This window comes from Rhinolophus sinicus, linkage group LG01 (assembly GCF_036562045.2).
Source record: "Rhinolophus sinicus isolate RSC01 linkage group LG01, ASM3656204v1, whole genome shotgun sequence".
Taxonomy (NCBI): domain Eukaryota; kingdom Metazoa; phylum Chordata; class Mammalia; order Chiroptera; family Rhinolophidae; genus Rhinolophus; species Rhinolophus sinicus.
Window position 1 is genome coordinate 149,175,590 of NC_133751.1, and position 25,453 is coordinate 149,201,042.

The following is a 25,453-nucleotide window of genomic DNA, read 5'->3' on the forward strand; positions in this document are numbered from 1 at the left end:
CGTACGGAATATGCCATGTATTTCAGTACAGAAACATTCATATTATCATTTTATTATAAATCTTTCCATTTTGCTAAATAGGATCAACCGTTTACAAAAAAAAAAAAATAGTTGTATAGAAATGTAGAACGGAATTTCCATTTTTTATGGTTTGATAAAAGATAATTCTCAGAACATAATGTAGTTTAAGCAGAAGAGTATCTACCCCAGCCTGAAAGGAATATGTTACTTTATAACCGATTTCCTTACTACATTTGAGAGCAGGTAGGAGATGGTCTTTTAAAATTGTTGGTTCACTTCACCCTCGATGTTTCTTATCTCATCAGCTTCCATTTGTGGAATGAAGAAAAATGCTTCCCTGTTCTATTTAGTGATTCAAAGCGAATTCATTTATGGAGCAAGCTGAGGCGTGCAGTACACTTGGTGTTCTCATTACAGAGCTCTGAAACACATTCGCCTCTCTAGACCTGTGTTCACAGCCTTATCTTTTTAATACATTTCCCTGTTTCCCCTGGATGGAGTTGTGCCTAGTAGAAATGTGTGAAAAGTGGCATCTGTCTGGTTAAACACAGAGAGGAAAAAACATATTTTTTTCAAAGAGTCGTGAGGAAGTGTAGCATGTCTCTTGCCACAGAGGAAACCACTTTTCATGTTGGCAAACCTCTCCCCTCTGCCCAATCAATGCCTGAAGAAAAGGGATGTGAGAATGCTATCGGAGCTCCCACCCCAACTGGAAGGGGCCGTGTTCCTAGACCAGGGGGCCTCACATCACTACCCCTGGAGACGTGAAATCTTGACGTTTTGTCTCACTTTGTTTCTCTCTTAAAAGGGGCTGAATAGAAGTGGTCATAAAAATTTGGTGAGATTCAGTCTTCATCTTCCACATGAGGTGCCATGATGGCTGGAGTTCCTTCATCAACTTGCTTTGTTGCATGGTTTTAGTGCAATGTGGTCAGTGATTCTGCCCAAGGCATAGCTAGGTAGGAGTGAGAAGCGTGAAAGTCTCTGAGGGTCACTGTGCTTTCTTGGACACAGCTCCGCATCTGGGGCCCATCAAAGTGTGAACCCATATGAGTATGATTTCCTCCAAAGAGAGATGCATAGTAGGTGTGGTGTGTATGCCACTGAATTTCTGCTGGATGTACCATAGTCACAGCTCCTTACGCATTTCTACAGGCTGTGATGGAAATTGTGTTTTCCGCCTCTGAAGCGCATAACCGCAAATATGAGGTCAACAAGTACATTCAGCCTTTTGGCCGCCGTTCAGCAATGGTAGTTTTTAACTAACTTACTGGGAGCTACAATATGCCTAGAGACTGTCTTCTGTTTTGTCTGCACTTCCTTGATTTTCTACTTGTCCCTTTACTTTTTTCCAACTGAGTATGCTATATATTCTCTGTAAAAATATATCTCTACAGGATAATTTAAATATTTTGAAGAATAGGTCAACTAATATCTCTGTTATTAACAAATAACATCGGGCCCTTGTTTGGTGTATCTACATATTAAAGAGCTCTGAGAATCTGATCCACACTACAGAAAAGCCCATAACTCTTAAACACTTACTCTTCCAACCCAGCCAGTAGTACTCATTTCAATGTGTTGCCGTGCCTATGGAGGGAAAAAGACAGTGTTTCAAAGAGAAGTGAGATAGGAATTCAATTCTTTAGCCTCACTTTGTGGCAATATAAGCAAAATTGCACTTACAATAAAATAATTGAAAACTTTCTCCATTCGTATATTTAAATCTATGTTAGTATTTTTACATAATCACGTCATTTACCTCTCTTTCCTAGAGCTCTGTCCTGGGTCCATACCCACATGCTGACCTGGGAGTCTACCAGCATTTCAATTCAGCCACACTGCTGAAGATAATGTTATCTTTCCTCCATCCCCACGAGCTTGTTCTTAACTCCTTCATTCTTCTCCTGGTTAGTGGCACCCATTCACCCAAGCCAGAGACCTGGGAATCATTCTAGACTCCTACTCTTTTCAATCACCCACTTTAGCCCCTGTGATCTAGTTCTTTGACTTCTCTTATCTTTCTCCCCCACTATTGCCATCGTTCATGTCCAGTCTGACTTCCCTTGGTCCATTGCTTGATCTGGTTAGAGACCCTGCTGCTCTTCTCTCCTTCCAATCAGCTCTCCACCCTGCTCAACCCCAGCCAACCTCATTTGGCAATAGACAGCTCCATCTCATGATTCTCACCTATTTAAAACCATGAAAAGCTCCCCAGATCTTATAAGACAAGCCCAAACTCCTCAGAATAGCACCTGACTCTTAGTCGATATCTCTAACCTCAGTTGTCACCATTATCCGGCTCCCGCCACCTAGTCCTATGTACCCCTAGGCCCTGCATGCTTCAAGGTATTCACACTAGACACCTTTGCACAGCCTCTGCACACAGGGCTCCTATGTCCCTATCTGCTCAGCATTTGGAAATCTATGCCAGGTGGCTCCAGGTCGCTCCCACATCGTCTCCCATCCCACTGTGTCTGCTCTCAGTTGAGTTGATCATTTTCATTTGCTCTACATTTCTAATACTTGCTTATACCTTTTTAAGGCTCAATACCCTGAACTTAGGATGGTTTAATTGGCAGGAAGCAGAGCTTGGGTATGGCAATTTGCATGCTGGTTGTCATGGGAGCTAAACGAGCTCCCTAACATTATTGAACCTCATTCTCCACAGTATGTGGCTACTATGAGTGTTCAAAATGGTAACTATTATTATTGATTTTCATAATGGCATTCCATAGTAGAACATAAACATTTTGGGAAAAGGCATGCTATATAATTAAAAAAAAAAATAAATCCAGAGCTTAGCATAGAGCTTGGAACATAATATGTATTCAATGTTTGTTGCATAAAGAAATGAATGAATCAAGATACAAGGTGCCCAAACTTTTTGAAGTGAGAATCTGCCCGGTGCCCAATCAAGATGGGAGCAACAAGTGGAGGTACATAGGACCCATTACTAGAAAAGCAGTTTGTGGAGGTGTCTCTGACATATGCCAGCACATCTCCACCAGGCTCTACCCCTCCTGAAAGGATTGGCTCCCAAAGGGGCTTTAATTCTGATCCACTAGCCTGGCTGGACCTTGTGGTCTCTTGGCTGGAAACACCCCCAGTACCTCAAAGGTGATGTAACATTTGCATTTCCTTCAATGTTGCCACCTCTCAGACTAGTAGTTACTCTATTTAGATTCTAAAGCTGTTTACTGCTTAAAGATAGTCACAGTACGGTAACAGGCTTGTAGCCTCTTGATGTTTGTTTTGTTTCACGTGTACTCAGCCAGTCATTCCCCATTTCCTGTATTTTCTCTATTGAAACGCACATCATTAACCTTGAAGCCCCTGGCTCTCTTGGAGTTTTGATTTTTGACATCAAATTCTATCTTCTGGGTTTCCGATCACCCCCCCTTCCCAAGCGATAGTATCCATAACCAAAACAATAAGACTAGTGAGTGAAGGTGAAACAAAAGCCCCACCAGGTATCAGGTTATTTAAAAGTTAGTCAAGACTGGCCCCTATGCCTCAGGGCCAGACAAAGAGAAAGACTAGAAACTCCAACGTCATTGCCTGATTCCCAACCACTCACTCTCTCCTTGTTTTCAAACAGCCCTTCGATGATGACATGTAGAAGCAGAACATCCCATTCAGCCTTACCACTGAACAAGTCCATCCTTCATTAGCCTCATCATAGTCACAAATATCCATGACTGAATAGTTCTGAATTCTCCGGAGCCATTGCAAGGAAATCCTTTCTTTGGTTACCCATGTCACATCACACAAGTAGTGATCCCTGGAAGGAAGGAAGGAAGAAAGGAAGGGAGGAGAGATTTATTATTATTATTATTTTTATTTTTATTATTTAATTAATTATTTCCAGATCTTGGTATAAATAGACAATTTTACTCAATGAAATGAACCTTCATGGGGATAAAATTTTACATGGTTGTTGAAAGCATTTATGGGGCTCTGTGGAAAGTCACTTCATAAGGTGATCTGATCACACATTCCCAGCTGGACAGGTCATGGTGGGTGGTTATGCCCCAGGCATATAACTTCTTTAGAAAAGGTTTACCTTTGCCTTAAAAGCAAGCCCTGTCCATTATTTCTGTGCATCTGTGTTAACACACCTTTGAAATGCCTCTTTTCAGACCCCTCAGAAGCAAAACCACTCTCAAGAGAGCACACAATCTTGCTAATTATTTTGTAATCCAATCCCCACCTTGCCTTCTCCCACCTTCATGTAATCTTCCATATATTCCCTCCTTAACCCAAATGCATAAAAAGAGCAGCAAACAGCCATTGTCTGAAGCATTTTTTCTCAGTCGGTTGAGATCTTGCTTCCAGGCATATCATCTATTTGGCTCAAATAAATTTTTGTAAAAATTCTCTGCAGGTTTGGACATCCTTACATTGACACCATAATATTTTACCTTTTCTTAAAGCTTAAAGTGTAATTTACTTTTAAATGGAAATTAAAATAAATCTGACGGGAAGAAAAGCAACTGACATCATACAGTGGTGTAGCATACGTGATTAGCACCATGGCTCAGGACTTTTCAAGTCCTCAACGTGGCCTTTGGTGGTGCCAGGGAGTCCACAGTGACATTTTCCCATCTCTTTTCTGCTATCTTATGGGAACATTACTGTAAGGCCAGGGACACTGGCTGAGATTCAGGTATTTTCTGGTAATTTGACGTGCTTCTCTAGAAAATTCTTCTTATTAGGGTAAAACTACAACTGACTCTTTATTCAACTTTATTTTCAAAGGGGAAAAAATTGACTCACATCTCTACACATTCTTAAAATCAGATAAATATATTGTAAAAAACTTTTCTCTAGAGTCAAAACATGAATCATGTTGAAGAAATTAAGAAACCCTTTGGTATTTTAACATAAATTTGTACAAATAGAGATATCTCTAGCAGTGCACCCTCCGCCCACACATAACTTTAAAAATTTGGGGAATTACGTTTTGATTTGTGGTGACATGCGTGGAATGATTTTTGTATGACTATTCTTAAATCACTCTTTTCCACTGTCTGATCAAAGTCTTGCTTCCTTTCATCAGAAGGATTACAAAGGAATCTCTTCTTCCCCCATTTTGCAGCCTGGCTCTATGTTTGTATTCCCTCCTTCCCACCAGCCCAAATGCTCTAAAACCATCTCTTGCCCTTTCCTACACAGGCTGTGCCTGTCCCTCCTCTTGTCACTTTGCTCTCCTTACTTGACTGCAAGGTCTCTGAGGCAGGGACACAGCTATCTTGTTCACAGGAAACCCCAAGGCCTAGCAGAATACCTGGCACAAAACAGACACTCACTAAAATGCTATAGCTTGCAGCATTAAAGAAAGGAAAAAATCCTATCCTGTTCTTTGTGGCCTAAATAGCTCTGTCCTTCCTCAGACGTCAACAGATCACTTCCCAGCTCCAGTCTCTTCATGGACACTAAATCAAAAACAAATGCTTCTTGAACACTTAGGATGGATCAGGTGCTGGGTAAAGTGTGTTAAACCCCTTACCATTTCCTATCTCCCTTTTATAGCTAGAGATACTTAATGTGTTCATACACCCCGGGTACCTGGGCCTCTAGGCTGTCCCCACTACAGGTGGTAGACACCAAAAGAAGACTAAACCCCTTCACCTAGCAGCAAAGTACCACTTTCCCACAAGCAAGGACTCCTCTCTGTTCTAGTCCTTTCTCTTGCTTACCTAGTCTGCACGGCTGGTATTCCATGAACACCCTCTGAGGTTTCCCAGCTGTCCGGCTTTGTTCTACCTGTCCTTCAGTCTGAAAGGGCTGCCATACTCTAACTCCTTTAGGTCTTACTCAGATACCCCCCATCCATGATGCTCTCTTGGAAGCACCCCTCCTTCTGCACCACTCTCATCAGTCTTATGGCGCTTATCAAGAGGTGCCAGCCACCACAGGATCTGAGAGTGGGAAAGCTTCTTTCCATGCCCAGGAGCAAGGGCGCTCCATCTAGTTTAATTCTTCTGCTTATGCCCAATACAGAGGCATTACATGAGAAAATAGAAAGGCAAATAAATCAGTTAGGTAATAAATACTTGCAAAGGGAATGCAAGAATGAAAAGCAAGGCAGAAAATGAAACTTCTTGAAGTTAATTTTCTAGAGCAGGGGTCAGAAAAATTTGCAGTAAAGTACTAGGGGGTAAATATTTTAAGCTTTGAGAGCCACATTCTCTCTGTCACAACTACTCAACTCTGCGTTTGCAGCACAAAAGCAGCCTGAGACAATAAGTAAGCAAATGAATGAAGCTGGGTTCCAATGAAACACTGAGATTTGAAGTTCCTATAATTTTCACATGGCATAAAGTATGATTCTTCTTTTGATTTTTCTTCCCAAACATTCAAAAATGTGAAAACCATTCATACTTGCAGATTATGAAAGATAATCTGGGGGTGGGGGGTGGGGTAAGTATTTGCTTAGGGGTCACTGGTGTGCTAATTTCTGCTCTACACCAGTAGTTATTATTATTTTAGGTGAAAATCGCTTCATAAATCTGATGAAAATTATGTACCTCTCTCTAGGGGAAAAATAAAGTATCTTCACACCCACACATATATCCATTGGGAACATCCATTAGGAACCTCGCAAAAGAACTTCCCCTTTTCTAAGGTGGCCTGGTAGTGGGATGGGACAGTTGAGGGGGGTAGAAAACCGTTACGCAATATCAATGGGTCACCTGGTACTGAGTGCTATATCTACCAACAGCCATAAATTATGCTTTCAATTTCAGAAATCAGCCATAGAAAAGTAACTTTTTCCCATTTGAAAACATTGAGTAATGGAATTTGGGAAGTTTGCCAGAAAGCTCATATGCATCTGGCATCTTCTCTGCCCATTCCTCTGCCTATTTCTAAATCAGAGCTTCATGGACTTGTATCCTCTGTAGCCCAAGGTGTACTCTGTACCCTGTGAGTGCCCAATAAGATGGTTTACCAGCATAGCGGACAATAAATATTGAATTCTTGCATATATATACTTCTCTTCAATCACAATGTCTCTTTGGGATTGGGAATTGGGGGGGGGGAGACAGAATGAGGGTGCATATCCCAGCCCTGAGCTGAGATCATGCCAGGCCAGATGTAAATGAGTCATGAAAAAGATAAGGAAGGAAACCAATGGGTCCATTTTACCTTTTATTGGAAGGTTTAAATCCACATTTAAAACCAGAAAAACCCAACAAGCAGGATTATCAACTATAGTTTGCACTACATGCTGACTTCATTCTGTGAAACAAGCAACTGTTGAGTAGACGTTGGCTATGTAATGGTTGGGGGAGGGGTAGAAGAGTAACTGTACAGGCAGCCTGACCGCCCCCTGAGACAGTGACTACCTATCCCAGGTTAGACATAGTGACTAAACAAGCTCTTCTAACTTCTGGAAGGGGTCTGTCCCAGGGGACTATGGTTGATTTTAATACTAAAGCAATGGAGTAATTTAATAATAATAGGTCACACCTATGTGGAATCTACTACACGTGCCAGGAACTGTTCTCAGTGCTTGATATAAAACCATATGTGGTAGGAAAGTTAGAGTTCACGTTTTGCAGACAGAAAAAAACGGCAGTGCAGCTAAATTAAGTAACTTGCCCAAAGTCACGTAGTAGAAACTGTTGGAGCCAAGATTCAAACCGAGCAGTTGGCTTCAGATTTTCTGCTTCCCTGTAGAACCTCTACACATCCCTCTGGTAAACATTGCTAGGTCCAGCCTCTTGCTTCTTTTCAGGATAAAATGCCTCACTGTATGAAATCTATTTATTCCTAGAGAGTGTGTGTAAACTGAAGGATTGAAATTTATAAAGCAAATCATATTTAAATGCATTGAGAGAGACTCGCTTTGTAGTCATACTACAGAGAATCCCTTTGTAAAGTGACTGTCGCCTTGCAAACAGTAGGCACTTAATAAATGTTTGTTGAGTGACATTAATTCCCCTAATTTGTATAAATGTTTCTTTTGATATATTAAAGATACTTACAATAAGGTACTCATTACTAGCTAGAAAGAATATTGGAGAGAAAACTGCTACTAAGAGCTAGTGCAGACGGCGGAGTGATTAATTCAGTGAATCACCCAAAGAAGTGGGCGTTCTGCCAGTGCTGGCCTTGGGCTCCATGCCACCCTCTGCTCTGATAGGGATGCCAACCCTCCCGGGGCCGCTGGCAGATCGCTGAGGAGAGGAATGGGTGGGGTGACACGGAACAGATCTGAGGGATCAGTACTATAGCATGTGAGCGCCTAATCTGGCTCCTTTCTTGCAGGTGTCACTGGCTTCCAGGGTACTTTAGTCCAGTTCATTTACTCTCTTGGGTGACAACCCCAGATCCTGATGTTCCTTCTTTATAGACCAAGGGTCATCAACTGTTCAGAGGAGACAGCACAGATCAGGGAAGGACAGATCATGAGCTGGGTGTGATGGGCCCCCCCGAAGCCATTAAGCAGATGTCACGTAGGGTCACCTCAGTAGAATTCACCCTCCCCAATCCTCCACCTGTAGGCCACAGAATTTTCGAATGGCTGGGAGAAGACAGAAAACAGGGATTGCTATGCAAGGTCATTTTGAAGGCCATCTTTGGTGCTGGCTATATAAACTCCTATTTCCTACACACAAAGTCATCTTTCCATCCATTCCTCAACTTTGTCCATTTATTCTGTAAATATCAATTGGACAGTTGCGATGTCCCAGGCACCCTGCTAGGTCCTGCCGATATTATTGTAAGATTGACCCCCTACCTGGGGAACATGTCTTACTTCAATCCAGCAATGTGAAGCAGTGCTCTAAACAAAGCAGTTAGGAGGTTTATGATTTTGCATTCTATGTTGTTTTCTCCCAAATGTTTTGAACTCTCAAATTCCCAGTAGGTGTAGCCAATACAAACAAACAGCTTAAGAAATCGAATCAACTTGAGCTCTGAGTTAGTGAGGGCAGCCGGGAGGCTCACCCAGATTCAGGTTCAGGATCGGGTCACTGGCAGTGACCTGGATGCCCTTCTCACTTGTTATCAGAGGAGCCCACACCTAACAAACCGCAATCCAGCTTCATCCTCCTGTAGGATTTCACCTGCTGGAAGCTCTGTGGTGAGAGGTCAGGGCCTAATGGGAAAATTAGTGATGGGCACATGGGCAGAGGCAGGAAGAATCGTGCTGAGCCTAGCCGGGCCTCACGCTCCAGGAATAGTAAATTACTAGGTCGCTACAGAGGCTGTTGGGCAGTTTACTAAGAGGCATAACGTGCCAGGATTGATTTGGTCTTGCAGGATATTTGTCTGAGGCCAGGAAGCAGAGCACCACCAGGTATTAGAATGATTGCCCCCAAAATGGACCTCGAGCCTGGTTGTAAAAAAGCTGGGTCCTTACAGGTGTTAACTGAGACCAGAGTTGGATTTGCAGTTTCCTATACAACATATTCCTGTGGCATTTCTGAGAACAATTCTTTGGTAAAATACATTCCACGCAAAATATCCCCAGTGAGGGAGACATGTGTAAAGAACTACAAAGCACAAAGATGTAACGATGTATTCATGTAGGATGAACAATAAGTCTTTAGAACTGTGTAAGTTTCTTGAGCTCAGCAACTCACAACTGCACCTTGGAAAGTGATTCCTAAGTGGGGAAGACTCCATCTCTTCATCTGTGAAATGGTTGTGAAAATGACACCACAGGGAGTGTCTGGGGAATAAATGATACCTGAGCAGACACCAAGCACAGTCCCCACCCATAGAAAACACTGAGTACATTTTAACTCAATTATTCAATTATTCGGTCCGGCAGCTGCTGGCCACTGTCTCATTCCCAGGTCCCATGCTAACTTGCTGAGTGACCTTGAGCAAATGAGTTTACCTCTGTGCACCTCAACTCTCTCCTCTATGTCTCATAGTGGTGTTCTGAATGTGTTCTGGAGTCCCTGCAGGTTCTGTCTCATCTCCCGAGACTCCTGGGGAAACGCAAAGGGACTAGGACTGGGCCTACCACCTGAGCAGTGGTCCCCATGTGTTTTCTGGCTCTGCACGTCTGTGTGACATCTCACTTGAACAAAGATTTCTGGGTCCTTACAAAAAGTCTGTCAATCACTGGTGAGCTCTAAAGGCCTTTCTAGATCTAATAGCTTTCAGAGCAGGAGCTCATGGCTCATCCTTCCTGCACACAGATATTAGTGGTCGACCTAGAGGTCACACCTGGCCCCGCTGCTCTTTCCTGGACAGCCATGCGTTTTCTCATGCCCCGAGTTCCTTCCACTTCAGTGCTTTTTCTCCCTATTGTGCCCTGCTGTGATCAGCCTATCTGTGCCATCTGTCCATTATTCAGGATGCTTTCTTTGATCCCTGGGTCATGAAAAACCCATTCCCCTCTCCTCAGAATGCCTCCAGCCTTTTGTTTATATTTCAGTCATGTTTGCTTTTGGAGTAGTTTATAGGAGTGCTTTATATCCTCTACTGGATCATAAGTCCTAGAAGGGCAGAAGCTCACTGAGGATGCTTGTGTGTGTAAATAGTGGGTGTTCAATCAATGTTGATTGAAGCAAGGGCTGGATGAGACCAAACATCAGATTTTAGAACCTCTGGGTAAATGTTTATAACCTTGGACAAACTCAGGAAAAAACCATAGTTTTAAATTTACTGATAATTGAGCTCCCCCTAGAATGAATATGTTAATGTAAATATTTCTAACCAAGTGAATGAATTAATAACCACAGAGCAAAGCCTACAGCATGCCTGATGTATTAATAGTAAATGCAATCCTGAGAAAGTGCTGCTTCCATATTGCTCTGATGACAGCTTCTAGAATCTGAGGGCACTAGCTGAATTCACACAATGGGAGACACCCAGCAGAGTGCTCACAGCCCTTTTTCTCAAGTCAGAAAGGCAGCTTTGAATATAGACTCCTCCTTGGTCATTTTCTTAACCTCTAGGCCTCATTTTATTATCTGTAAAACAGGCATGTGATAATAGTTATTGGAGAGAGAGAGTTACTTTAAAGACTAAAAAGATAAAACACGTGATAATACCCTGTGTCTTGCACACAGTGAGTGTTCAATATGTGTTATTCTTTAACAGTAACAACAAAACCAACACAAATAAAATAAATGAATAGGGAGCAACTTGATAGCCCTAAATTGCACGCAATACAGAGATTATCTTTTACGGGAAAATAACAAGGGGCTGAGGATGCTCAATGCAGAATTTTAAGCCACCAAGGATTATTTAAGCACATCCTGAGGCACATCAGCAACGTAAGGATCCTTAAATTTAATCCACAGATTCGCTGAATTTCTCCACTTCTTATAAAGACCTGCAATACCTCATGTGATCTGACCTTACTCCTATCACTCTCTTCACTCAGATGACTCCAGTCATCCTGTCCTCCTCTAAGGCACCAAGCATATTCCCTCTGCAGGGTCTTTGTACTTGCTCTTTCTCTGCCCAGTGATGGTACCCCCAGCTATCCGTGTGGCTAGATCCCCTTCTTTCTTCACATCACTGCTCACAGGTCATCTCATCAGAGAGATGTCCCCTGACCCGTCCCCCACCATCAGCATCAGCATCACCATCACCATCATCTTTGCCCTGCTTTGCCCTGGTGACAACATTTGTCACCACCTGACATTTTATATTTTTATCTGTTTCCCTGGTGGTTATCTGCCCTCCCCACCTTGAGTGTAGGTTCCATGACACGAGGGACTTTGGCTGCTCTATTTATCATACAACTCCATAACTCAACTGTGCCCAGCACAGCGACAGGAAGTGTGCTCAACAAGGAGTGGCTTAGTACAAGAATGAATGACCGCCAGCCTGGGTGAAACCATGGGAGGCTATCACTGATTCTGCTATTCATTTTTAAAATATTCTCCCTGGGAGTTATGAAACTACCCACGCATTTGGGTCAAGAGTCTTACCCTATTAATATAGAAGCAGGAGCAACGATTTGTTTAGGAACTGCATTGGTGAGATTGTCCGTATTTACAACAAAGAACTTTACAGTTGGATTCATAGCTCCTGCCTAGGAAAAAACAATCATGGAATTGGTATTGACCAAAAATATAATATCATTGCACAAGTTTAAAACTGTACAAAACTGGGGGGTGGGGGGTGGGGGGTGGGAGATGAAGGTAAGGGGGATCAAATATATGGTGATGGAAGGAGAACTGACTCTGGGTGATGAACACACAATGGGATTTATAGATGATGTAATACAGAATTGTACACCTGAAATCTATGTAATTTTACTAACAATTGTCACCCAATAAATTGAATAAAAGAAAAAAAAAACTGTACAAAACTGTCTTCATTATAGCCATGCAGTTAATCAATTTAATAGTTTACTATATACCATTAAATTAATTATATGTTCTGTATTAAATTAATATATACTATAAAGTTACAATACTCAGACAACTATAATCAAACAATATTGATAAAATGAACATAAGGGAGAATCATGAAATGTAACCTTTCCATATTCAAGCAGAAATACACACACACACACACACACACACACACACACACGATGTCAAAAAAATGTACACACATTTTAAGAAAGGGAAAAAACTATTGAAGTTGTAATACTCAATATATGCTGATAACAAAAGATGAATACAAGTCACATATGACTTCTGCTATATATATATATATATACTTGATATATATATATATATACTTGAGATATATATATATATATATATATATATATATATATATATGACTTGAAGGCCCAAAACATTCCTGTTTAAATAATAAATATTCATAATTTTTATATACTCATACAAACAAGTGTGCATTTCATGAAACCAATTGTTATTTTGCAAATATACCCTGACTCCAGAAGGCAAGAAGTCTATTGGCTGACCACTAGGAAGAATTCCTTTGGTTCAACCAAAGACATAGTCCACAAAGAAAATTAGTTTCCCTCAACTAAGAGCCAATAATGTTAATTAGGAAGCCATCATTTTCACTCCAAATTCAGGTTTACCATGTTGGAACTTTACAATAAATAGTATGACAGAAATCTATAAAATCTTTTTATATATGCACATAGATCTGACTGACAAATTAGTTAGAAATAATATATTTTTAGTAAGAACAATTTGTGGTTTATTTGTTTTCTTGCCAGTTTCACTCATCAAAAAATAACATTTCACTGGAAATATATCTCCATATTTAGTCTGTGATCTCTTTTTTTTCTTTTAACTTTCCCTGTTCCCCTGTCTTCCTAAAATGGCAGCTTTTCATAAAACAAATTGAGTGAGTTGGTAAACAGAACAAACAAAGAAAGTCCCTTTTTCCAAATTTCTTATTGCAAAAAAACTCTTTATTATTAGATTGTCCTATGGACAATATTGTGGCCATTATTATTATGATACTAGTGAAGAATCGTGGTTCCTTGCTAAACTCCCTTCTTCTTCAGCTTACACTGCTTAAGAAAGCTCTTCAATTTTCATAAACATGTATCCCGGAGCGGGAGAACAGCCTTGAAAACCAAGACATGACACTATTATTCCAAATGTAGAATGTGTGAAATTTACGTTAGTGCCAAATCTATAATAGAACCACTAAAACTAGTCATGTATCTGTTAATTAGTAATACAACCTGATACATAACCAAGCTTTTCAACTTCATCTAGGGCACATTCCAACTTCTACAAATGAGATGAGCTTGTGATTCAATTATAGCCTCTCTTTTCCTCCATTCAAACATTTTCAGTTCCCCTACCTCTTTCAAAAGCATTTTCCCCATCTTTTTCGGCTTGTCATTCCTCAAAGTTTTTGGAGAAATTACAAAACCTTAAATCACACTCTTTCCTGGGATAATAAAAATACTTTAAAATTGCCAGATGCTGTTGACTTCAGCAAGAGTAATCACAGCAAGCTGTTGAAGAGAGACTGACAATATTTTCATTAGCAGGAAAGGATTAAATGAAACCATTCTTTTCCCATCAAATCACAGAACCACTATATGAATAGGAGCACAGACCTTTGGATATGGAAGATGCACAGTCTTTGGGTACTGCAGTGACTCATCAAAGTAGACGGAGAATTCAATAGGTGGGACTTGGGTGTCGTTAAACTGGGCATATGCTAAAAAAGTGCTGTTTGGAGACCACCACAGAGCAGAGTGGGTACTGAAGATTTCCTCTGAAAAAAAAACACCATAAATTGTTCTGTTACAAGAAGTAGCTGATAAATTGGCTTTGGCATTCAAAATATTGTTCTCATTAGCTTTAGTAATTACAGTAGAGTTCAACTAATGAATCACTTTGCATTTGCTGGGCTTCCAAAATCAGAGGAATACAAATGAATAAAAATAAAATCTTCAAGGATAGATTTGGATTGCAAAAATAAGTAATCCGTTGGACTGTTACAGAATATTTTAGCACACAATATTTAATATAAGCTCTATATGTTTTTCTTTATCTTATGAGCCTCTAAATTTATGCCATTAAAACATACTAAAAGTCAATTTCACACAAGGGGCTGATTCTCCTTTCTAATTTTGTAATAGTCAACATGCCAGCATATTCTCCCCAATTAGGTGGGTGGTGTGTGGCTCCATGCTATTAAATCAATATGGTGCCCAGAGTTTACTAGTCTTGGCATAAACAAGGTGTAGAAAGGATGGATTTAGAATGGCAAGGAGCTCCATGAGACCCCTATTGAGAAATATCTTCTTTGCCTAGCCTAAAACTGAAGACTCCCTTGGATTAACACCCTCCTTGGCTGTATAAACTGATGGGTGAGGAAAGAGGGTCAAAGAGTGATACGAAAGAAAGGCAAGGTCTTGCTTTCTGTAACACTGTTGAACTCGTTCTCAATCTCCAGCAAAGGTAGCTCCTTCCTATACATACTATGAAGTCTACTGTTGGGACTCCCAACCTCTGGGTCTTAAAATGCCAGAACCTCTTTTACCAACTGGGGATGGAAGATTCAAGTAGACTAGATACAGAGAGACTCCTAGTCCTTTATGGTGATTTAATCCACAAATCTCACGTTCCGCTGCGAGTGTAAGGGTAAGAACAAAAGCACAGAAACTTGAATCTTAGAAAAGGAAACCATCTATTTCAATCACTTTTCTGATTCTTGAGGCTTCCTTACAAATTTCTCCCAAGTGCTTCTTTTCAGTAATAATAACAATAGTAGTACTAGTTACCATAATAATAACAATAATACAATATAATAATAATCATGGTGAGCAGGGGGCATATAATGAATGCTAACCATGCACCAGTCATTGATAAGCAACTGACATCTATTATCTCAGTTAATCCTCTCAATAACTCATTGTACACATGAGCAAAGAAAGGTGGGTAAGCTTAAAGACAATAAGTAATTTGCTCAGGGTCACACGGACAGTAATTGATAGAATCAAGAATGAATCCAGACTTGTTTGGTGTGAGTCCCTGCTTTTTACTCTACTTGTCACTTCCTGCCTCTTTTCTGAACTTCTAGTAACAGAAAACCTTGTACTTGTTAAGGCAGCCTGATCCCCCTTTGACTGCTTTATATCATTTATGTAGCAATGTAGAATTTACAAAATGTTGATTTAATTTAGTCTTCACAAAGATCCCTGAGTGAGTCTATTCATAGCCCATTTTACAGAGAAAGCAACTAAGGCTGAGAAGGATTGAGTGAACGAGGGACAGATATTATAACACAGGCCTTGCAATTCCAAATCAAGGAGTTTTCCCACTAAGGACTTCTTCATATACTGAGTTGATGTGTCACTCCTTGTGGCTTCTATCCATTGGTTCTAGTCTAAGGTCAAGACGCAATTACGTAAAGTGAATACAATTACAGCAAGGTTGCAGTTTTTAAAATTTCTTGTAAGTACAGGTAGCACGTAGTGTTCTGTGTTTTGAATTAGTGGTTATTTGGAGCACAGAACATATTTCTCCACCTCCATGATCATTAAAACTATTATTATAAAACTACTTTTGGTCAAACTGAAAGTCCTGAGAATGAAGGGACCATGGGTAGGGAGGATGGAGAAAACAGGGAAGAAAAGATTTCCAGCCCTTCTGATACAAAGCTGTCTGTGGGCATGGTTGTCTGTGGTACCCCCTCCACCCACACTCTGAACGTCCCTCTCCATACCCTGATGCCTTTCATCCCGCCACTCTGACCTTCCTTACGTATTCCCTGGACTTAGAGTCCTCCCCTGAATAGAGCATTTAAGTCACCCCATGACAATTATTTGTTGGCCTCTTTGTTTCCCTCTCTGGCCTGAATTCCCTGAGAGCAGCAGTTCAGTAGCATTTGTGTCCCTAGCACCTGGCACAGCACCTCGCAGATGGTTAGCACTCATTGTGAACTGCACTGAATTACCCACACCCCCCCACTGTCAACAGTACTACTTCAAGAGGGTAAGGAGTGCTCCATTTTCCAAAACTATTTCTTTCTCTATCCCTTCTCATACTTGCTCACACTTGCTTTCATTTTGAGCTCTGGGTTAGGTAAATTACATTCATATTCAAGTTTTGCTTTGTCTTGTGCACCTGAAACTAATTAAAAAAAAAAAAAAAAAAAGAAGACACGATAACTAAAGTAATAATCAATTAGAAAATCATGAAATAAGACAAAGTAAAACCAGAGATACTGAGAGAGAAATCTCTTTGGGGTCATGGGGTAGGATGGAGGGCACAAGTTCCAGAATGGAGGCTCCTTTGCGAATGTCCCTCCACCGTGTGGCGCATGGACCTTGGGGCTTTGATTTTTCTTTTACCTATGAACTAGCAATTCTTAAAATGTACTCTGTTTTGATCCCAGCAACTCGTCGTGGCTGTAGTGGAGAGGGTGGATCCAACATATGGAGAAAGAAACCAATTGAAGGAATATCCTTGTAGGAACCAGTCTCATTTTTAAAGACAAGCCCACTACATTGGAGCGGTGCGGCCATTCTGCTTGTGAATGGCTTAGTCAGGAACAGGCAAAATGAGGTCCCTCCAGCTATTATCTACCTTAGAAAGGACTGTAGTGTTTGGGATGTCCTTATCTTAGAGATGCTCAGCTGTTTGGAGGGAGAGCTGGGTCACAACTTTGGAAAGAGGCTTTCCCGGGTTCACGTTGGGGATCGTGGAGGCAGTGCTGTGTTGTCCATCAAGAGTTGAAGATGTTTTTCAATTTCTGTAACTAGTGCTAGTAAATTTCATTGTAAGTTTTAATAGTTTATTTCTGGGCCAGGGGAATCTAGCTTTCTTTTAAAGTGAGGTTATTATTATTATTTTTTCAACCAACATTAAGTAATGAAGAAAAATTAATTTTTTTAACTATGAAGAAGAAATAATAGGATGAAATAAGGAGGAGGCTTTAATAAGTACAAAGAAACTTTGTGAACCGTTTGGAACAGTCTCAAAATGCCTGCTACCTTGGCAACTAGAGACATAAACAAGGTTTTTCTAATATTGTCTAAGTTTCTAAAATGTTTTCTAATATTTTCTAAAACACTTTATCCTAAAAGAGAAAATAATTCTTTTTCTCATTTGCAGTTCTGTTTTTGACCCATTTTTTCTTAAGCCTTTCTACTTATTTTTTCCTTCTTTAAAATAAAAAAAAAAACTTATGATTTGTCCAGGTTCAAATGAACACAGATCTTACATAAAATAGAAAGTATTTCCCCCCCTCCACTCCCTAACCTCCAAACATTATGTTGTCATCATTCGGAATGTTGCTGGAATACTTCGCTTTCCTTAGTCACTTCGGGGTTAGATAGGCCCAGTTAGAGACACATCTGATGTTAATCTGGAGGCTTCTACGCCCTGCTAACGCAGAAAAGCTACCTACACAAAAAGGCCCTTTGTAGCAGTAGTCTGAAGACAATGGGCGCATTGAGGGACAATGAGGACATAAGCAGTACTAGCTACTGCTAAGAAATCCTTGTCTAGGAGATACCGAGTGTTGAGTGCTAAAAGAGATTTGATGACATTTTAAAAAATGCAACTGTTTTGAATGCCATGGACTTTCTCCCATTTTAAAGAACTGCTTGACTACTTTTAAAATCTTACATATTTTCTGATTTGAAAAAGCTTTAAAGTCTCTACCTTCATAAACCCAGTCAGTTATTCCATTATTTATGACATCTTCTTTCCCATTCGATGTGATCCGCTGACTTGCTGAATTTGGTTCATTTTTGATATAAATATCATTGTTCCAAACATATGCCTGGAAATATGAAAAATAATATTGATAAGTAATAACATGTTATATTTTATCCTGAAGTTTAAAAAACATTTACCAATTATTTTATCCTAAAATAATATTGGGATGCAAATGTAATGATTACCTTAGGTTATTCAATTTGAGCAAATGAAGTCATTGACTCCCTTCTCCTCATATTCTTAAATTATCAGTATACAAGATATAACCCAAAGTAATCCTAAAAACATTCTTAATGTATTAAAAAGAAGAGGCTCACAGCCGCTACTATTTGGATGCTAAAGTGTATAAGAAAACTTAGCAGACTGACCCCTTTTACAGAATGATGTATGCTTTGTATTTCTTCCTGAGAAGGAGAAGTTCAACGACAGATACACACTTTATCAGCCTGTTCAGATTCTTTTGGACTTCTGACATATTCTTAGCACTATAGAACATGAAAATATATCTGTAGTGACACTGGGAAGGTCACGGAACTAGCAGAAAGCAGACATGCCATAAACAAACAAACAAAGAAAACACAAAGAGCAACAGGAAAACAACAACAAAACCTAAGTACAACAGAAATTAAAATTTAAGAGCTTAATGAGCATTTTCTCAGGAAATAAACAATTCCCTAATAGTAATTCAGAAACTTTCAAGAATTGCATTTACTATGTTAGACTAGTAAAATATTTTAGTCAATAACTCTGTATTTGATAGTGAAGTTTTTGTATCCTAAGTGTCTGTTCTGTATCAGGATTAGTAGCTTCTGCATATGAGAAATTTGAGCCATTATTTTTCTGACAATAGAAGAGGCTCACTAACCAATTTATGGCCCTCTGGCGACCATGTGATCAACTGTGTGTTATTTGGAATTCTTTCTTCTGTAATCAGCTGCCTGGAAAAAAGATAAAAGGAAACATTACCAAATGAATATATCACAGTGGAATTTCTTTTCTAAAAAATTATTATTACACTAGAAAAGCATAATAGGTTTTATGAGGAAGTCACTGACCTTTTATTTAAGTCATAAATATCATATGAAGCTGTGTAGGAATGCCTCCATTTCTATACAAGAAAACAGACATTTTAGGCTTCTGTGATTATCGATAGTTTGTCTACTTGCTATGGGAGCTCCAGATGAGAGACAAAGTAACATACTGGGAAATTTTTAAAATTCCTCAAGTGATTTTAATCTATATACAGCATTAGGAACTATTGAATTAAACAAACAATAATCCATTAATTGGTAACAGATGTGTTAAACTTGGCATAGGATTCTGATTTGCTCATAGTTGATAAGTTTAGTAGAATACAGCCATCAAGTCTTCATGTCCAGGAAATGGAGCCCAGCATAGTGAATCCAGGGTAAATATTATCATTGGGAGCCACCATCCCCAAATGGGAAATGGAATAGGAGATGGTTTACTTGGCCTGAGTACAGCAGCGTTGGTGTGTGAAATAAGGTCACTGAGTATTTGTTATTTATTCTAGGAAAAAAAAGGCAGAGGTGGGGATCCCCAGTTTTGTATTTTCTTTTCAATGTAGAATATCTCCATAGGTTTCTATTCTTTCCTATGTGTCTCGAAACTTCCTATAATTGACAACTGTTGTCAAATCCACCACAACTAACCGAACAGCTGCAGTTAAAGTTACCGTGATTTGCAGCTATCCTAAACATGAAGAGGATGTATGATTAAACTCTAACCTTGCTTGAATGTGTGAGAATTTGATGTTGGGCGGGGTGACTGGAGGAAGCTGAGTGTTCTTTCAGGGTGTTGAAGACCAGTGCTGAGGCTTCCCCTTTAAAATGATTTGTATATGGTGGGATCTAAGGCTGGGAAGTGGTCTGGGTCACTCTGCAGTCTCTTCTAGGCGATGAGCTATTTAACTCTTTGAAGAAAATACTTATTGAGAGGTTTACTATATGTAAAGCTGAGGCCAAGAAAATAAGGGGTTATATTACTGGCTGTACAAGTCAGACATGTAAATCTACTTTTACATTATAAGCTCTATTTTATTAACTTATGTCTTTAGTATCTATAATATTGCTTATACTTTTTAGTATTTGAAAACACTGAACATAAGTTTCTTTTAAAACATTTAATGGACTTATCTTTTACGAATGACAATAACTAGTTCTCCTTTTGATGCTGAAATAATGAGTTTTTAGTGCCTGTTACATTACTTAGGTGCCAATCTTAAATATTCATATCCTCGAAATCAGTTATAAAATAACATACTCATAGTATGTTTAAAGGTGACAGTAAGCAAACATTTATTTTACCTTCACATAGTTGTACTCTAAAAGAACAAACTGTCCATCAGGAGATACTGAATAATCATTTATAGAATGTCCAAATTGATCCTGTCAGTCAAGTAGAAAAAAGAACAATTAAACAATCCCATTTGACTACCTTATTGAGCACTTACTATGTAGGGGTATGGGTCTAGGCATGTGGCTTATGCTTTGAGTGTCCCCAGTCTAGGAGAGATGGCACATTTCCCCACACAAATAACCATGATGTAAGGTAGTTGGGGGTCAGGATTAAAGAACCAAGGAGGGAAGGATTCATTCTAACCAAGAAAAGATGGTTCTGAGTATGGGGGTCAGAAACAGAAAGAGAACATTCTCAACTGGGGAAACTGCAGGAGCAAAAACCCAGATGTGGGAAAGGGCATGCATATTTAGAGACTGTGTAAAGGTTAGGTGTAACCTGAATATAGTATAGGGTATATCCTGCAAAGTATAAGGTGAGAGGACATCAAATTAGATAAATAGCTGGGACCTAAATATAAGAAGTGGAAATATGAACTATTTTTTTGCATATGGACAGGATAGAATTGTATCTTTTTTTTTTTTTTTTGGTATAAAGATGCTCTGGTGACACAGTGACTGAGATGAGATGAGATAAGAAGGTTGTATCAGCCCTGGACTTGGGCAATGCAGTGGTCTGGTCTACAGTATAGACATGGGGACACAGAGTACTCACTAACACAAGATTAAGCAAGGCCTAGAACCAGAACAATACAGTGGAAATGAAATCTGAGAGACACTTAACATTGCAGAGGGAGAATCGATAGCATTTGTTGAGTAGCTAAGTGTGGGGGACGACGGAGGAATCACGGAGGATTCTGAGGTTTATAGCTTACGTGATTTGGAGGAGAGCACTATTTACCAAGACGGGGAATGCAGGAAGAATAGGATGCTTCCAGTTTGCTATGAGAGGGGAGGGGAAATACTAGTTTAGCTTGGAATGCTAAGTTAAAAATGCTCACAGACCACCTATGTGCAGAAACAAGCAAGCTATTGGAAATAGAGGTTTAGATCTTGGGAGAAAGTTAATGTTTAAAGGGTGTATTAGAGAATCAAGGTCAGAAAGGAGAGTGCTGAGTCTGTGGAAGTGCATGAAATTCATGGAAGGAGAGCATGCAAAGTGAGGCGAGAGACCAGCAAATGAAGACAGAGTCCTGGGAACACTTACATTTAGGAGTATGGGCAGAGGAGGAGGAATCGTCAAAGGAGACTAAAAAGTAGCCAAGGCAGGGAACATTCCAAGAAGGAGAGAAAGATCCACTGTGCCATATGCTGCAGAGAGAGTCCAACAGCATGAAACGATAGTACTCAGGATTTGAAAGGTTATGAAAAAAAAAAATCCCCAGAATCTCCTTAAAGTATGAATTAATTATGTGATTAAACATACAAATGTACTGTTCTCCAAGAAAATGGAGCTGTTTCCATATTCGGCATTGAATAGCAAGATATTATTTTCTTGTTTGTAGAGATATTCATGGTCTAAAGAGAGAAAATGGCTAGATCAATATTTCAAGCTGCTATTAAACATCTAAAAATTATGCAATAAAAAATTTAAGATTCAAGTTCACACAAGTACTAAATAAGCATTTCTAAGTTGAAAAAACATTAAGTGATGACTATTTCACTAGTACGCATTCATTTTTCCATCATTATTGTCAAGGTTTCAATTCACATTTAATTTTTGGTAGTATATATCAAAGAACTGCTAAGTTTTCTTTCTGTCTTAGCTCCCTTTGTATTCTAGGTAGAAAAAGATACTCTCCCATATGGTTTTAAAAAACAAGAATATCTTCTCAGTGCAATAAAAGTGCCCCACAACCTAACTAGAATAAACATAAGCATAAAAATCTACCCCCTACCCTGAAAAATCCTTACCTGAAACCCATCGCAAGTTGTAAGCCTTCGTTCTAAAAGTACTTTTTAAATAATCAGTTAGAGTGTAGGTTCTGCGACTGTCAGCTGTAGAATCATCTGCTGGTTGAAAAAAAGAGTGAAATGTTCAGTAAGATGGAATAACCTAGGTTTTGCATAACATAAATGAATCTCTACAATCTACACTGGTCACAAAATACAGAATTACACTCACAAAATACAACTGGGTGGGTGGAGTAAAAATGTATTTCACTGTTAAAGCATTTGGGAGTGTGTGTTTCACCGTGTTATATTAGTGACCTTGATTATGAAGGTCTAGATCAGTGACATTCAATGAAAATATAATGTAGGTACATTTTCTAGTAGCTATATTTAAAAAATTTTAAGATGAAATTAATTTTAATAGCACATTTATTTTAGCTTAACATATCTAAAATATCATTTCAATGTGTAATCAATATTTAAATGCTATTAATGAGATCTTTCGCATTCTTTTTTCATACTAAATCTTTGAAATCCGGTATGTAATTTACAAGTACAGCATATACCAATTTGACTAGGCACTTTCCCAGTCAACAGCTATATGTAGCCATATAGTAGACAAAAGGAAACTAGGTCATTGTTTCTTGAGGCCCTGAGATCCTCTTCCAAGCTCTCTCGCAATGCACAGAACTTTAATACATGCTGATTGCCCAATCCAGGGATCTTTATTTCTATAGTCACTTTTCCTTAACTTGGTTGAAGTTTTCATAAAACCTTTCCCTTGGATTCTGTGACACCTCAGTTCTCCTCCTAACTCTCTGACCATTATTTTTCCGTCTCCTACTTTGATTCTATTTTTCTCCATTGCCCTCTAAGGTAGAGATGCTTTGATATTCAGCCTTCAGCTTTCTGCTCTTGTCTTTATATATATTATTCCTTCCAGGGAACTCCAGAGAATGTGACTTCCTGGGTTTCGTCATATTTTCCATTTAAATAAATGACAAAATCTCTATTCATTATCCTACCGCACCCCAAACACATTTCTGGTGCTGTGTTGGGTCTTTTTAGTTGACTTGTCTCACACTAATCCTATATTTACCCTGTCTAAAATAATTGTCTTTCTTCAAAAACGAGTTTTCCCTAGGGAACTTGTATGATTTTATATTTTTTTACTGGTGACACAGATTCAAAGTCTGAAAACTATTTTTGATGTGTCCTTCTCTTTTACCATTATCTCCATCCAATCAATCCTGCTGATTCTTTCTGTGAAATCTTTTTTCCCAGGTATTCCTGCCATCAGGTTCTCTCCAATACAATCCCTCCGCTGCACCATCACTAGAATGAGTTTTCTAAAATGCTACTTTCATCCTGGTGATCCCTTCCTCAAAAGCTTTTAATAATTTCCCATTGCCTATAGGAAGATTCAAGCTCTTCAGGTACTTGCGGCCTCCACAATTTGACATGAGACTCCTTTGCTACCCTCATTTCTGCTCTCTCCCTGCATGAACCTTCTTACCTTGTCACACAGACCTGCCTACTGAACCCAATCGATCTTCTGAGGTTTTGCCACCTCTCTTTCTTGTCTTAAGCCATTTCCCTGCAATGTCTTCAAACGCTTCCTCAGCTATCACAATCCTCTGCCCTGCAGCTCCCACCTCTATCATGAAGACTTCAATTCTGCCCCTCTGACTCTGGCCCCCACACTACTTATTTGGCTCTGGTCACAATAACTTCTGTTGATAACTACTTTTCTTTGCTTACCTGCCTACCTGTGTGGTCTACACAGCTAGCAGTGAGGTCACGTAGGGCCTTGTTTTCCCCCCCACCAACCTAGCACTGTTCTGTGCCACAGTAGGCGGGCACACAAAACACTTTTGTTGATTGACATTGTTTTTCTTCCAACACGCATCATTAAATGCCCTCAGTTGTTTGTATTCATCCAATCACCCTTTCATACATTTCATACATCAAATAGCTATAAACTGAGTACTATTGGGAAAATACAGTTGAGGATATATACCCTGCTATCAAGACCTGTTAGCCTAAAATGTATATAAAACACATCCCAAAATTAGTATAATTCAAAGTATAAATGGTTATAGACATTCGCGGTCCTAATATTACCTGCTGATGTATATATCTAGATAGCCCTATAGAGAGAGAACAATTCACACACACACGTGTTGCAATGACCTGAATGTTTGTGTTCCCCCAAAACTCATATGCTGAAATCCTAGCCCTCCATGTGATGCTATTAGGAGGTGGGGCCTTTGGGAGGTGATTAGGTCACGAGGGTGGAGCCCACATGAGTGGCATTAGTGCCCTTAGAAAAGTGACTCGAGGGAGCTCTCTCGTCCCTCTACCAGGTGAGCACACAGGGAACAGGCCCTCACCTGATACCAGACACGGAATCTGCTGGGTCCTTAGACTTCCCAGCCTCCAGAACTGTGAGAAAAAAATGTTTGTTGTTTAAGTCACTCAGTCTGTGATAGTTTGGTATAGCAGCCTGAACTAAGATTATCTATCATTTATCTATCTATCTAATCTATCTATCTATCTATCTATCTATCTATCTATCTATCTATCGTCTATCTATAATGAAGTAGACATATCAACACATTTATCACTGACTCCTGATTTCATAAGAAGATAATGAATTGAGTATCTATAATAGATCACATACAGTATTATCTCATTTAAATGCTGTCTCACATAAGGGTATTTGCTCACATTTTTCCAAATAACACACACCTGGAATATTAGCATAATTGAGGCAAAAGTCCCAGTGATGTCATCTGCTGCCCAGAGTGCTGCTCTTCACATTCATGATGGGTTCCTCACTGAGTACTTATCCTCTCTTGCCCTCTTCAGAGACTGCTGGGCTCATTTTCTCCTCAGGCCATAGCTTTTCTAAAGCCATCATCTCTATCACACTCACACTCCTTTCTGCTCATAATGGATTTTGATCCATCTGCTGATATTCCAGATATTGACATTGACACCTCACTATTGCTATGGCCAAAGACATCCGTGCAAGGCCCAGGCCACCCTGGTTTTGTGTTAGGTTCACTCAGCTTCCTTACAGTGACCCTGCAAGTTGGCATCCACCTCCAGGCTACC

General features: G+C 39.6%; 1 protein-coding gene across 4 annotated transcripts in view; it reads right to left on the bottom strand.

The window, feature by feature from the left end:
* The window catches only part of DPP4 (dipeptidyl peptidase 4), an 81,427-nt gene that overhangs the window by 36,736 nt on the left and 19,238 nt on the right, over positions 1 to 25,453 (bottom strand). For 2 of the 4 annotated variants that reach the window (XM_074337130.1, XM_019727294.2), the window contains 10 exons: positions 22,355 to 22,450; positions 21,867 to 21,958; positions 20,450 to 20,530; positions 19,178 to 19,230; positions 18,988 to 19,060; positions 18,066 to 18,186; positions 14,006 to 14,166; positions 11,931 to 12,034; positions 3,670 to 3,805; positions 1,567 to 1,611 (listed from right to left, as the gene is read on the bottom strand). In XM_074337130.1, the coding sequence (XP_074193231.1) occupies positions 1,567 to 1,611; positions 3,670 to 3,805; positions 11,931 to 12,034; positions 14,006 to 14,166; positions 18,066 to 18,186; positions 18,988 to 19,060; positions 19,178 to 19,230; positions 20,450 to 20,530; positions 21,867 to 21,958; positions 22,355 to 22,450 (962 nt within the window). Of the gene's footprint in view, positions 1 to 1,566; positions 1,612 to 3,669; positions 3,806 to 11,930; positions 12,035 to 14,005; positions 14,167 to 18,065; positions 18,187 to 18,987; positions 19,061 to 19,177; positions 19,231 to 20,449; positions 20,531 to 21,866; positions 21,959 to 22,354; positions 22,454 to 25,453 lie in introns of all 4 variants that reach the window. The other 2 variants (XM_074337128.1, XM_019727293.2) reach the window with 1 other exon arrangement.